The 14867-nt window shown below is 46.3% G+C and overlaps 1 protein-coding gene across 1 annotated transcript; it reads right to left on the reverse strand.

Moving 5' to 3' along the window:
• Window positions 1-10475: 10475 nt before the first annotated feature.
• Window positions 10476-14586, reverse strand: hapstr1b (HUWE1 associated protein modifying stress responses b). Its single transcript, XM_075462478.1, has 4 exons — window positions 14154-14586; window positions 12604-12684; window positions 12191-12466; window positions 10476-12095 (listed from the first exon to the last, which is right to left on the reverse strand). Exons 1-4 carry the CDS (start codon window positions 14347-14349, stop codon window positions 11857-11859), a joined length of 792 nt encoding a protein of 263 aa, XP_075318593.1. The 5' UTR covers window positions 14350-14586; the 3' UTR covers window positions 10476-11856.
• Window positions 14587-14867: the final 281 nt, after the last annotated feature.

Consider the following 14867-nt stretch of genomic DNA (forward strand, 5'->3'; position numbering starts at 1 on the left):
CCCTCCTCTCTGGGCTGGATAAATATTGCTGGAAGATATACAACATGTTGCCATGGTGATCAGCTGGTGGGTTTTTTCATGCCTTTTGTGGAAGACGGGGACATGGTGGTGCACGAGGAGCTCTAAAGATGGTGTTTGCGTGTTAACCAGCATGTTGATGACTGAGTGTAAAGGAGGCAGGAAGGACAGGGGGGGGGTAAGGAGGTGAGGGGGCTGAAACCTTCACAGCAGATCCAAACATGGGATGTAATCCCCCCTTAAGTGTTTAATGTCTGCCGCGCACAGCTTCCCCACCACAGCGTATCTGCCCCAAACTAACAGCCCCTACCACAGCGTATCTGCCCCAAACTGACAGCCCCTACCACAGCGTATCTGCCCCAAACTAACAGCCCCTACCACAGCGCATCTGCCCCAAACTGACAGCCCCTACCACAGCGTATCTGCCCCAAACTAACAGCCCCTACCACAGCGTATCTGCCCCAAACTAACAGCCCCTACCACAGCGTATCTGCCCCAAACTGACAGCCCCTACCACAGCGTATCTGCCCCAAACTGACAGCCCCTACCACAGCGTATCTGCACCAAACTAACAGCCCCTACCACAGCGTATCTGCCCCAAATTAACAGCCCCTACCACAGCGTATCTGCCCCAAACTAACAGCCCCTACCACAGCGTATCTGCACCAAATTAACAGCCCCTACCACAGCGTATCTGCCCCAAACTAAAGGCCCCTACCACAGCGTATCTGCCCCAAACTAACAGCCTCTACCACAGCGTATCTGCACCAAACTAAAAGCCCCTACCACAGCGTATCTGCCCCAAACTAAAGGCCCCTACCACAGCGTATCTGCCCCAAACTGACAGCCCCTACCACAGCGTATCTGCACCAAACTAACAGCCCCTACCACAGCGTATCTGCCCCAAACTAACAGCCCCTACCACAGCGTATCTGCACCAAACTAAAGGCCCCTACCACAGCGTATCTGCCCCAAACTAACAGCCCCTACCACAGCGTATCTGCACCAAACTGACAGCCCCTACCACAGCGTATCTGCACCAAACTAACAGCCCCTACCACAGCGTATCTGCACCAAACTAACAGCCCCAAACTAACAGCCCCTACCACAGCGTATCTGCCCCAAACTAACAGCCCCTACCACAGCATATCTGCCCCAAACTAACAGCCCCTACCACAGCGTATCTGCACCAAACTAACAGCCCCAAACTAACAGCCCCTACCACAGCGTATCTGCACCAAACTAACAGCCCCTACCACAGCGTATCTGCCCCAAACTAACAGCCCCTACCACAGCGTATCTGCACCAAACTAACAGCCCCTACCACAGCGTATCTGCACCAAACTAACAGCCCCTACCACAGCGTATCTGCCCCAAACTGACAGCCCCTACCACAGCGTATCTGCACCAAACTAACAGCCCCTACCACAGCGTATCTGCACCAAACTAACAGCCCCTACCACAGCGTATCTGCACCAAACTAACAGCCCCTACCACAGCGTATCTGCACCAAACTAACAGCCCCTACCACAGCGTATCTGCCCCAAACTGACAGCCCCTACCACAGCATATCTGCCCCAAACTGACAGCCCCTACCACAGCGTATCTGCCCCAAACTGACAGCCCCTACCACAGCGTATCTGCACCAAACTAACAGCCCCAAACTAACAGCCCCTACCACAGCGTATCTGCCCCAAACTGACAGCCCCTACCACAGCGTATCTGCACCAAACTAACAGCCCCTACCACAGCGTATCTGCACCAAACTAACAGCCCCTACCACAGCGTATCTGCACCAAACTAACAGCCCCTACCACAGCGTATCTGCACCAAACTAACAGCCCCTACCACAGCGTATCTGCACCAAACTAACAGCCCCTACCACAGCGTATCTGCACCAAACTAACAGCCCCTACCACAGCGTATCTGCACCAAACTAACAGCCCCTACCACAGCGTATCTGCCCCAAACTAACAGCCCCTACCACAGCGTATCTGCACCAAACTAACAGCCCCTACCACAGCGTATCTGCACCAAACTAACAGCCCCTACCACAGCGTATCTGCACCAAACTAACAGCCCCAAACTAACAGCCCCTACCACAGCGTATCTGCCCCAAACTAACAGCCCCTACCACAGCGTATCTGCCCCAAACTAACAGCCCCTACCACAGCGTATCTGCCCCAAACTAACAGCCCCTACCACAGCGTATCTGCACCAAACTAACAGCCCCTACCACAGCGTATCTGCCCCAAACTGACAGCCCCTACCACAGCGTATCTGCCCCAAACTAACAGCCCCTACCACAGCATATCTGCCCCAAACTAACAGCCCCTACCACAGCGTATCTGCACCAAACTAACAGCCCCTACCACAGCGTATCTGCACCAAACTAACAGCCCCTACCACAGCGTATCTGCCCCAAACTAACAGCCCCTACCACAGCGTATCTGCACCAAACTAACAGCCCCTACCACAGCGTATCTGCCCCAAACTAACAGCCCCTACCACAGCGTATCTGCCCCAAACTGACAGCCCCTACCACAGCGTATCTGCACCAAACTAACAGCCCCTACCACAGCGTATCTGCCCCAAACTAACAGCCCCTACCACAGCGTATCTGCACCAAACTAACAGCCCCTACCACAGCGTATCTGCCCCAAACTGACAGCCCCTACCACAGCGTATCTGCCCCAAACTAACAGCCCCTACCACAGCGTATCTGCCCCAAACTAACAGCCCCTACCACAGCGTATCTGCACCAAACTAACAGCCCCTACCACAGCGTATCTGCCCCAAACTAACAGCCCCTACCTCAGCGTATCTGCACCAAACTAACAGCCCCTACCACAGCGTATCTGCCCCAAACTAACAGCCCAAACTAACAGCCCCTACCACAGCGTATCTGCCCCAAACTAACAGCCCCTACCACAGCGTATCTGCACCAAACTAACAGCCCCTACCACAGCGTATCTGCCCCAAACTAACAGCCCAAACTAACAGCCCCTGCCACAGCGTATCTGCCCCAAACTAACAGCCCCTACCACAGCGTATCTGCCCCAAACTAACAGCCCCTACCACAGCGTATCTGCACCAAACTAACAGCCCCTACCACAGCGTATCTGCCCCAAACTAACAGCCCAAACTAACAGCCCCTGATCTCTCCTCCGGGGACGCGCGTTCTCAGTCCTGATTGGCCTCCGCTTACGTGCACGTGATAATATGTTAATGTGCGCGTGTGCACAAGCATGCTGTCCTCGATCAATTAGTGCAAGCTGGTGCAGCAATTACCATTAACCATTGTGTTTTTGCGCTGTGTGTGCGCGCGTGCACACCCGCACGAGCACGCCGGGGATAAGCAGCGCGTCACTGATCGCCAGCTGTCTGATCCCAAATGGTCAAGCCCGCAAAGACACACGGTTGCTATGAGGGAATGTGTGCGCGCGTCTGCAATGGTTCATAAGAACCAACTCCCGTTCAGAGCAGACGGCGTCCTTGGAGACACTTTTGTGCGTGTGCGTGTGTGTGTGTGCGTGCAGCCCAGATGGCCATCTTCATCTTTGAGGGGTTTTCTGGAACATTCAGACACTTGTTGCTTCTCATCGTGTCTTTTTTTTTCACTCTCTCCCGTGCACACACGCGCACACGCGCACAGCGCTTCTTCTGAAGTGTGAAGCAGCTTGCGGTCAGCTCTTTTCCTCTTCCATTCCTCCATTCCTCCATTCCTCCATCGTTCCTCCAGCCTTCAGAAACGCGGTGAGGCGCATCAGGTTAGCGGAGGATGAACGGAGCAGAAATCTCATGATGCGCAGCTCACCTGCAGCTCACCTGCAGCTCACCTGCAGCTCTTTGGCACCTACTTTATAACCGGCATCAGTGCCAGGGGTTCTCTGAAAGGGATTTAGTGAAGACAGAGAGAAGAGCGTGTGTGTGCGCGTGTGCGAACGCACTGAGATCAGACGGAGATGTGAAATCAAAGAGCAACAATCTCTGTCAACAAGAGTCCTTTTTTCTTTTTGGGAGAACAAGATGGGATCAAATCTTTTTAAAGAAGAAGTTATTTTCCATCTTACAGTTTTAATGTGTGAAACAACCTCTGTTATTAATAATTGTCTAATTTATACTCCATTCTGTACTGTGGCCCAGCAGATAAAAAACACAACATTTTACATTCATCCTGATCAGTCCCTTTAAGCGTCCATCTTTCTTTCTGCTGTTTTTGTCACCTATGAAATATCCCAACACAACACTGTAATTGACCTCCGATTTGTTTCTTCCTGTTCAGCAATTAAAGGGATAGTTCGCCTCTTTTGACATGAAGCTGTATCACAGCCCATATCAGCAACATCATTTCTGAACATCTTCTTACCCCCTGCTGCGTCCTGTGAGCAGAGTTCCAGCCTTGTTTTGGTGTTGATGAAGGTAGTCCGGCTAGTTGGCTGGGGTTTAAAAAATAAAGCGTTTTGCTTCTCAAAACAATATGCGTTCAACAGAGTAATACATTTGCATCACAAAATGGTTCTCCAGGAAAAAGTCAGACCTTTGCTTTCCTTTTCCTTTCATTTCCTTTCCTTTTGTTTAGTTTAGTTTAGTTTCTTTTCCTTTTGTTTCCTTGCAAAACGCTTTATTTTTTAAACCCCAGCCAACTAGCCGGACTACCTTCATCAACACCAAAACGAGGCTGGAACTCTGCTCACAGGACGCAGCAGGGGGTAAGAAGATGTTCAGAAATGATGTTGCTGATATGGGATGTTACACAGCTTCATGTCAGAAGAGGCGAACTGTCCCTTTAAAATGGCCAAATCGTTGCTATTCTGGGATTGAGACCATTTTAGACTTTTTTTTTAAAAGAAACCACATCATTCAGACTGGATTATCCCACCGGTTCCAAAGATTCTCCTTCAGATCTCTGTTTGAGAAAAAAAACTTTCATTGCCCTGTTTTTGTTTTTCTTTTTTGCATGTAGAGCAGCAGCTTTACAGCAGGTCCATTTAAAAAACAACACAATGAGGATTTTTTTATCTTTTATTTTTTCTCTCTCAAAAATTGAATAAAAGTTTTGAATTCTGTGCTCTCTGTGCTATAATCAGGCCTAGATTTGACTAGATTTTTCATCTTGACCTGATCTAAGGTGGCCTAAACCCCCCCAAAAAGCAGCGAAACGGCCCACTGTGTAAAGTTCTGGAATGCAGTGGGAAATTACCCCAACCTGTGGTATTAAATGAAAAGTTGTGGTGCTTTACACATGAGGACATTTTGTTATTTTACTTATCACTTGTACAACATCCAGATCACTTAAAAAAAGAAAAGAAAAGGGGAGTTTTCCGTCAGTCTGCATGCATCACACTGGAAAAAAATCAAAGTCTTACCAAGTATATTTGTCTCATTTCTAGTCCAAATATCTCATTACACTTAATATAAGACACAACTGCCTAACAAGCACCATTTCAGCCAGATATAGGGACTTGTTTGAAGACAATACATCTGGAATATCTTGTTAAATGAAAAAGTCTTGAAAACAAATTGTTTTGAGTCACATATCATATGGAACAAGCTTTTTTTTTTTACATTTAAAGAGGTTTTTAAGCTAATTTCAAGATCACTTTTATCTCAAAAGTCCTAAATATCACATCTTATTTCAAGAAATCTGGACAAGCCGATTTTCACTAGTTCCATTGGCAGATTTTTTTGCTTATTTCAAGCAAAAACGTCTTTTATTTGTTGTTTTTTTACTTATTCTTGGAGGGGCATTTTTTCCAGTGCAAGTTTCACATCCAAACTAAAATAACAAGCGTGGGAAAGCAGCCTCCCACATAAAAAGGAAGTGATTTTATTGTAGTTGTTTATCAGAATCAGAATCAGAATCAGAATCGCTTTTTATTGCCAGGTATGTGGACACACACGAGGAATTTGACTCCGGTTACACCTCACTCTCTTTAGTGCAACAATTACAAAAAAATAGACAAAAAAATAGACATAGAACAAGATTAAATCAGAAGTGCAAATTGGTGCATGGTGCAAGGATGAAACACTGAAGTCCGGTTTTAGCTGTTTAACACAGAGACAGCCTGAGGGAAGAAACTGTTCCTGTGTCTTGTTGTTTTGGCGTACAGAGTTCTGTAGCGCCTTGCAGAAGGGAGGAGTTTAAACAGTTTGTGTCCAGGGTGTGATGGGTCTGCAGAGATGTAACCTGCCCGTTTCCTGACTCTGGACAGGTACAGATCCTGGATGGAGGGCAGGCTGACACCAATAATCTTCTCTGCAGACCTTATTGTCCGTTGCAGTCTGTTTTTTTCCTGTTTGGTGGTTGATCCGAACCAAACGGTGATGGATGAACAGAGAACAGACTGAACAATGGCGGTGTAAAACTGGATCAGCAGCTCCTTAGGTAGGTTGAGCTTCCTGAGCTGCCGCAGGAAGTACAACCTCTGCTGGGCCTTTTTGATGGTAGTGACTGTGTTGGTCTCCCACTTCAGGTCCTGAGAGATTGTGGGGCCCAGAAACCTGAAGGATTTCACAGCAGACACTGCGTTGTTGGTGATGGTGATGGGTGGCAGAGTGGGGGGGCTTCTCCTAAAGTCCACTGTCATCTCCACTGTTTTTAGCGTGTTCAGCTCCAGATTGTTCTGACCACACCAGCAGACCAGCCGTTCAACCTCCCGTCTGTATGCAGACTCATCACCGTCCCGGATGAGGCCGATGACCGTTGTGTCATCTGCAAACTTCAGGAGTTTAACAGACGGGTCTCTTGAGGTGCAGTCGTTGGTGTAAAGGGAGAAGAGCAGTGGGGAGAGCACACGCCCCTGGGGGGCGCCTGTGCTGATGGTCCGGGTGCTGGATGTGATGCTCCTCAGCCTCACCTGCTGCTTCCTGTCAGTCAGGAAGTTTGTAATCCACTGACAGGTGGAGGAGGGCACAGTGAGCTGGGTGAGTTTGGTGCGGAGGATGGCTGGGACGATGGTGTTGAACGCCGAACTGAAGTCGACAAACAGGATCCTGGCGTACGTCCCTGCAGAGTCGAGGTGTTGCAGGATGTAGTGCAGTCCCATGTTAACGGCATCATCCGCTGACCTGTTCGCTCGGTAGGCGAACTGCAGGGGGTCCAGCAGGGGGTCTGTAATGTCCTTCAGGTACCCCAACACCAGTCTCTCGAAGGACTTCATGACTACAGATGTGAGGGCAACAGGCCTGTAGTCGTTCAGTCCTGTGATGGTGGGTTTCTTGAGGACCGGGATTATTGTGGAGAGTTTGAAGCATGAGGGGACTTCGCACAGCTCCAGGGATCTGTTGAAGATCCGGGTGAAGATGGGGGCCAGTGGGTCAGCGCAGACCTTCAGGCAGGAAGGTGACACACCGTCTGGGCCGGGTGCCTTCCTGATCTTTTGTCTGTGAAAGACTGACAGAAGTTATAGAGTTATATGAGTTCTTAAAAACAGTGTAACAGTGGTCCAGAGTGTTTGTGTCCCTGGTGGGACGCTTAATATGCTGTTTATATTTTGGCAGTTCGTGGCTGAGGTTTGCTCTGTTAAAGTCCCCCAAAACAATGAGCAGAGAGTCCGGGTGTTTTTTCTCCACGTTATTAATCTGGTCGGCCAGGTGTTGTAACGCCTCAGTAACACAGGCCTGAGGAGGGATGTAGACTCCGACCAGAACAAACGAGGAAAACTCCCGCGGCGAATAGAACGGTTTACAGTTGATGAAGAGTGTTTCTAGTTGAGGACTGCATGATTTGTTTAGGACCGTGACATCAGTACACCAACCTTCGTTAATGTAAAAGCAGATTCCGCCTCCCCTCATAAAGGTGACGTGCCGTCGGAGCTTCCACGAACGCCACGAGTTGCACACAATTCCTCTGTCTTCAGGTTATTAAGTACCCTGATTATTAAGACCCTCGAGCACCATTTAGTAAAAAACGAGTAAAAACGGTAAAAACAGGAAGGGAGTCGGTTTTCTGTGCAGATTAATATAATTGTGACCTTTGGACAGATTAGTGGTGAAAGTGAAAATGTGCCTGCAGCTTTGGTATGTTTTATTCACTATTTTAATTTTATTTTATTCTATTCTATTCTATTTGCTTGTTTTTACTTTAATTGTTTTCATATATTTTACTGTATGCTGCTGCAACAAAACAATTTCCCAAATTGGGATGAATAAAGTATTTATCTATCTATCTATCTTAACACATTAATAAGACTATTGACACCATCCTGGATATTCACGGCACTGCAGGTTTGTCCATAAGCACTTTTCTTTAGTCTGGGAGGTGAATTAAGAACCTTTCTCTAATTACTCATCAGCTTCTCTGCTGCATACCAAAGCTCTGAGTCACATCAAATGACATCTCCAAAGCTGAAGTTTGAATAATTTCGTCATGGTGACTTGTTTGCGTTTGCAGCACTTACTGGGTGTAACTGGTTTCATTTTGCAGTTTGATGACTAACATTTTCTCCCGATCAGTGCCGGTAAATACATTTTGTCACAGATTTGTAACTGAACCCCACTTACTGCGTCTCTGCTACAAAAAGTTGCAAACAGTTCTATATAAAAGGACATTTTTTTAGCTTTTATCAACCTGTCATTTCAGTGTCTGTGTAGCAGAAAGTATGGAAGCCCGTTTCCGCCACTTAATAAAAAGTAGGGCAGGGCGAGTTAACTCGTTAATTGTCTAACGCAGATAAATATTTTGTCGCGCATTAATGCATTTTTCATTTTTTTTTAATTCTTTTTATTTATTTTATTATTGTAAAAGTCTGTTGCTCACAGGCTTTTATTTTGTAAAAGTCTGTTGCTCACAGACTTTTATTTTGTAAAAGTCTGTTGCTGTCTGCTGTGGAACAGGAAAAGAAAGTAATCGGCGGATCCACCAAACATGGAGAAGGGTACGGAACTTTTACTCGGCCGTTTTCATGTTAAAGTTCTTCCAGACGGCGGAGTCGACAGAACCAAAGTCATCTGTAAACACTGCCAAGTTGAATTGTCTTCTCAGCGTAGTAGTTCCAGTCTAAAATATCACTTAAAGGCAAAACACACAACTGATAGCAGCAAGTCATTCAAGGAAACAGACAGTGGAGCGAGGCTTCTACATAAAAACTACAGAAAGATGCTGATGTTAAAAGTGTGTTTGCACAACAAATGTTATGGCACTTTCATCCATATGGCAGCACATTTAAAATAAAACTAAATGCTAAAAGCTATACACTACTTTTGGATTCTGCGTACAATTGCGATTAATCGTGATTAATCAGGGAAATCATGAGATTAATTAGATTACATTTTTTACACTGGAACTACTACGGTGAGAAGACAATATAAAATTTAAATTTAAGACAAAATAAACAAAAAAACTAAAAAAAAAACTGCGTTAAAATGTTTTATTAAGTGGCGGAAACGGGCTTCCATAATAAGAAAAGTCTTAAAGGAAAACAGAGAGCAGAATAAAGCGGTATTTGTCGCCCCCGTGTGTTGGTTAAGTGGAACTGCACAATATTTTCAGCTTGTCGGCAGTCTGATCGAACAAGGCTCTGCAGTGAAGCCTGTCAGACTGACATAAAGGGCCAGCGCGCTCCATCATCAGAAAATATATATATTCACGAGTATTTTCAAGAGTTATAATAAAGGTTTCCCATTATAAGACACTATCTCACCTTTCAGGAAACAGATAAAGTCATTCAGTGAAGTTTTGAGCCATTTTTGAGTAAAGGCCATCCTGCACTGACACAAGATGTTGTCAACACTCAAGCAGGTTACCTTTTTTTTTTTTTTCCTTCTTTAATTTCGGAATCATTATTGTACAAGAACATCCCAAAGGATTAGCACTTCTTTTTTCCTTTTTTTTTTTTTACAATATGTACCACATAACAGCACCTACATGTTATTTACACACGTTAGACAAGATTGTATCACAAAGCAGTGTGTGTGTGTGTGTGTGTGTGAGAAATTAGCAAAAACAAGGGCTTTGCTTAACTACCACACCCAATAATCCATGAGCTTGCTAAACAAAATATAATCTCACAGCCATTGGCCCCTACTAGCTCCTAGGCGATTAATTGGTGCCTGTCATTTTCTAGGTTTAAAGCTGAAATCACAAGTGTGACAGTGTTACAAATCTTGAAAATCCAAAGACGTAAAATGATTGCAATGCAAGAGTCTATGTTTCTATTAATGTGCTCAATGTAAAAACACTAAGCAGGTCAAAGGATGCAAGCTTTCAAACACCGTTACTGCTTGTAATGCCAAAAATGGAAGAATCGGAACACAGTCCAGTGTATTCGGATGCTGATATGGACACTGTGCGTAATTTGTATTTTTGTAAACTTGACTATAATAGATACAAGTGCGGTTATAAAATTGAAAATAAAAATGCAGGACGCGGGTGCTTGTGTGCGACTTGGGCTGAGGTGCTTTGTGATAAAACCCTGGGTTTTTGGGGCTGCAAAATGAAACTGAAGACAAAAAAACAACAAAAAAACGGATGAATTTAAGTAAAAGATTAAACGAGTGGATGAAACATACATAGAAATAGACTCACACTCACTGTTGCACCACAATCAGATATAGTGTAGCAGCGTACTGGAAGGCGAAGACATGTACAACACAGTAAGTGGCAGTTCTGCTGTCAGATACGCAAACAGAGGCCCAGCATAATGACACACTTTGCTTTTTTTAAGTCAAGGTTTCAGTCCAGCCCGGTTTGGCTCCTCAGAAGAGGCAAAAAAAAAAGAAGAAAGAAAAAGGGGGGAAAGAGGACTGCAAACAGTCTGGTTCATCCGATTGTAAAGAGTGAAGCACAAATAAGCGATATCCAAATGCAACATTCTGCCACGTCGAGGAGTTGAAGTGTCGGTGTGCTTCTGTGTCAGACCTACTGAGGACAGCCACTCAAAGAAATAAGGTGAGGTTTATTCTTTTTTTTTGTTTTTTAAAGCAACAGAACTTTACGATGGAGAAGATGAGAGAAAAGTTTCCTGTTGAGAAAAAAAAAAATGGGGGGGGGGGCTGGGACATAAAGAACAGGCTAAATATCAAGTTTTCTTCTTTATTTGTAACATTGCAACCGAAGTCCCTTTCAGACATGCACTGCTTTCCATTAATCCCTCCATCAACGAACAAGTGCTAACGAGCTCACAGGTGCGCTTGCGTAACATTTTAAGGACGATTTGACCGGGTGGGACTGAGAAACGAGCGTCCAAACAAGCTGCGGTCACAGCAGCGGCGGGCGAATTTAACTTCTGAGGAATTCAACATAATCGCATTACTAAATAAACAAGTTCAAACTCTGCGTATGATAACAGGCTGCGGGGCCGAGCAGCTTAAATGGGAGCAGACGGTTTCAGGCGCCGTCCTCCCGCTTTCTAACACAGTGTCTGTTGACTCGATGTGAACTTTTACGGCAGAAAACATCACGCCGTTACAGACGCGCCTCCTGAGCTGACAGACAGCAGCGAGGGTGGAGACGGCGTCCTCAGCCGAGGGACCAGAACGAGTTTTTCTTGACTTGTAGTGCAATGAGTAGAACACTTAATGAGCTTAAAGGTGTAGAAAGGTTTCAGTTTCAGCCGCTTCCAGCCACCGCTGCTGGGACGCACACAAACACGCTCATTTGAATCTTTACGGCGCTCGGTTTCTCGCCGTCACGTTGGCAGGCGTGTCTGAATGGAGCCATGAGGAACATTAACTGAGAAGATATGACATCGCTTTGACAGCTCGATGCTACGCGTCTCACGTCTGAAAAAGGGCTTTTATGGAGGAAGATTTCAAAATGGCCGGCCGAGGCATCAGTCCCCATCGCCTGTCCAACCGGCCACCGAGCGGCGGAGGAGTCGGCGGCGTAAGAAAGGTTCAGAGCATCCTGTTACGTTTATGGGTGGGTGAGTCCGTGATGACGTCGCTACAGGGGGCGGAGCCGCGTTTACGGCTGGCAGCGGAATCTAAATGAAGCGCCATCTCCTCAGCAATGAAGGTGTTGAGGTCCACGTCGTGAAGGCCGTTCCTACGGCGACCGAGAGACTGGGCGGGGTGAGTCGGGGAACCAGGAGGACCAGAGCGCACAGAGATGCTCGCCATGGCGCCGCTGAGGCCTGAGGACAGATAAAAAAAGAATAAAAACTCACATCAGACTCTGATCACTCCACAACGCTGCAGCCTCCGGCTGAACGCGGCGTTTTCAGCTGACCGTGGAGGGCGATGGCCTCTCTGAAGGGCTGCAGGTCGGTCTCCACAGAGCTGTCCGTCTCCGGGGGCGATGATCGGCTCGCAGACACCATGGCGACTTTGGGCGGGGTGCGAGCTGTCCGTGGGGGCGGAGCTTTGCCACATAGGAAGCTAATGAGGTCTTCTCGCCTGATGGTTCTTCGCCTTTTCTTCACCCACGCAATCACCTCCTTATTCCTACGCTGGTACCCCAGGTGGATGCCTAAGTCATAGCTCCGCTGGTGGGCTTCCATGCTCTCTGATAACACACAAGGACACCTCGGTTTATACTTATTTATCTGGACACCGCAGTCAAAACCAACCTGAGCTTGTTTGCTGCGTCGTATCATGAAAAGATTTAATCACAAGATGGGAAGTAGTGAAGATATTACTTGCCTTTGTAGAGGTTAGTGACAGCTGTGGCTGCATTCTGGAAGGGCACCCAGAGGGAGAGGCCTTGTTGTTGACATACTCGATCTATGAAACGCATTTAAAGAGACAGCGAGATTCTGATAAGACCTTTAAAATGACACAGCTGCGCTACGAACACAAAACTCCCCACGACAAGCCCCGAAAATAAGAGAAAATAAACAATAAACTGTCACAAATGGGCCTTAGAAGCCAGACTTGTGACTGGGATATGGATGTTTCCACATTTCTAGAAGGTAATTACACAGGCCTATTAAGCAGATATGCAGATGAAGACCTGACCCACCAACAATGGTTTGGGTTTGCCAAGAATATGGACCAGAAATATGTGGGTTAAGCCCCTCCTCTGTAGCCTACTTCCAATGGCTTTTTCACCAGCTCTGCGTTTCTGAACGGAGAGAATAACATTTAATCTGTGAAGTCCACCCAGAAAGCATCCTGAAGGGTGACAGAGTTTCTGTTTGAGAACACAAGACTGGGACAGCCTGTCAGCAGGAGCCTCTGGACAAACAGGGATGACAGCACCTGACAAGGAATATCTAAATAATGCTATAAAAATAATGGCCAACTAAAGTCCATCTAAAGGAAAACAGAGTAAACACATTTTACTCATGGTAAAAAAAAAAAAAAAAGCTTGTCGTCCAATCAACCCAACACAGTTACAATGTGCACAAGCTGCCAGGGGCTCAAGTTATTACAGACAAACGCCATTTCCATGTATAAACAAATAAAATTGAATTCAAACACGGATACGTTTACTTTAGTCCTTTCGCCATTTTGTTTTGCTATGAGAAACCATGCACCCATCAGCAATAATCAGCTGAATGGTGTCCTGGGATAAAAATGTGCCCGCGTTGTCACCTTATAAACATCCACAACTTCAACAATCCCTGCAGCGTTTCAACGTTAACACGTCTGTTGTTTTTATTTTGCAATCTCCTCCCGGAGTATCGCCATTTTGACAGGCCAGGTTAGTTAGACAAAACATTGAGAGTCCCCTCTGATGACCGAACTGGAAGGAATAATGCGTTGACAAATGTAACAGTATTTAGCAAGTTAGCATATGTTCCGGTAGAGGAAACTATCTGGATTTGTGTAAACTCGTGAGGCCACGGAAGAGCTCTGACAACTTGGGCTTCCGCGGGACACATTTGAGCCTTGTTGTCCGACTCTCTGACACGGTGACCGGCTACTAGCAGCTGCTAGCGTTAGCATTAGCTTCCGTGAGCTAGCAGCAGAACAGGGTCACAGTGTCGAGAACGGAACAACGGAATAATTAGCATTGTCACGTAGACAGAATATACACCGTAATGCCACCAAAAACTATCTTCAAAAACATATAGCACTAATAATGTAAAGGCACTCAAGCAAATGCTAGCGTTTTTAGCTTAAGAGTGCCCTTTGTGTCTATCCGCCAAAGCGACACCGTTAGTTGGCAGGATGGGCTTTTATTAGCATTTATTAGCATTAGCCGAGGCGGTTAGCGTAACTTGAACTTCGGTATGTTTGGAGCATACCTTTGTAGAGCTGAGCAACAGCAGTTGCAGAGTTTTGAAAGAGGTGCCACAGCTTTTGTTGACTTTGTTCCGTCTCCTCTTCGTTTGGATTATCTTGTTCTGCCTCCGCCAAGCACTGCCGTTCCCATTTGGAGAACCAGTGCTCGGGGCCGTGCTCTTGGATTTCAGCCTCTCCCTCCTCCTTCCTCTCCTCCATAGCTAACGTAAGGCGTTAAGCTAATAGTTTGTTAGCTAGGTTTAGAAGTAAATATGTGTTTTTTTTTTGGTTTTCGCACTACTTAATCGTATCTTCTCTGTTTGATATTAGAGAAATACGTTAAAAAAAATCCCCCTACAGCCTACCGAAAAGAAGAAAAAATTACTACAGCTGTTAGAGCCGCATTGTCAACATCGGAGCCGCTAGCACGCCCAGCGCTAAACACAGCAAATTAAAGAATGCGGATGACAACACCTTAGAGTTTCTGGAACTTAGCCCCTCCCACTGTCTCCTTGTACTCTAAAGGGATTGGCTGTGACATGCATTGTGGGCGGTTCTGGTCAGCAAACACGAAGCCTGATTGGACAATGGTAAAATAGAGAAAAGGTCAGAGAAAAACAAAGTTGATCGACATGGGAGAGTCCTGCTATACAGCATTCTGCCCGGCAGGGGGCATCCTGCCCATTAAAACCCAGGCACAAAATGGTCAGAACGTTCCACTTTTACGAGATTTTGCT

This window comes from Odontesthes bonariensis, chromosome 4, assembly GCF_027942865.1.
Source record: "Odontesthes bonariensis isolate fOdoBon6 chromosome 4, fOdoBon6.hap1, whole genome shotgun sequence".
NCBI lineage: Eukaryota > Metazoa > Chordata > Actinopteri > Atheriniformes > Atherinopsidae > Odontesthes > Odontesthes bonariensis.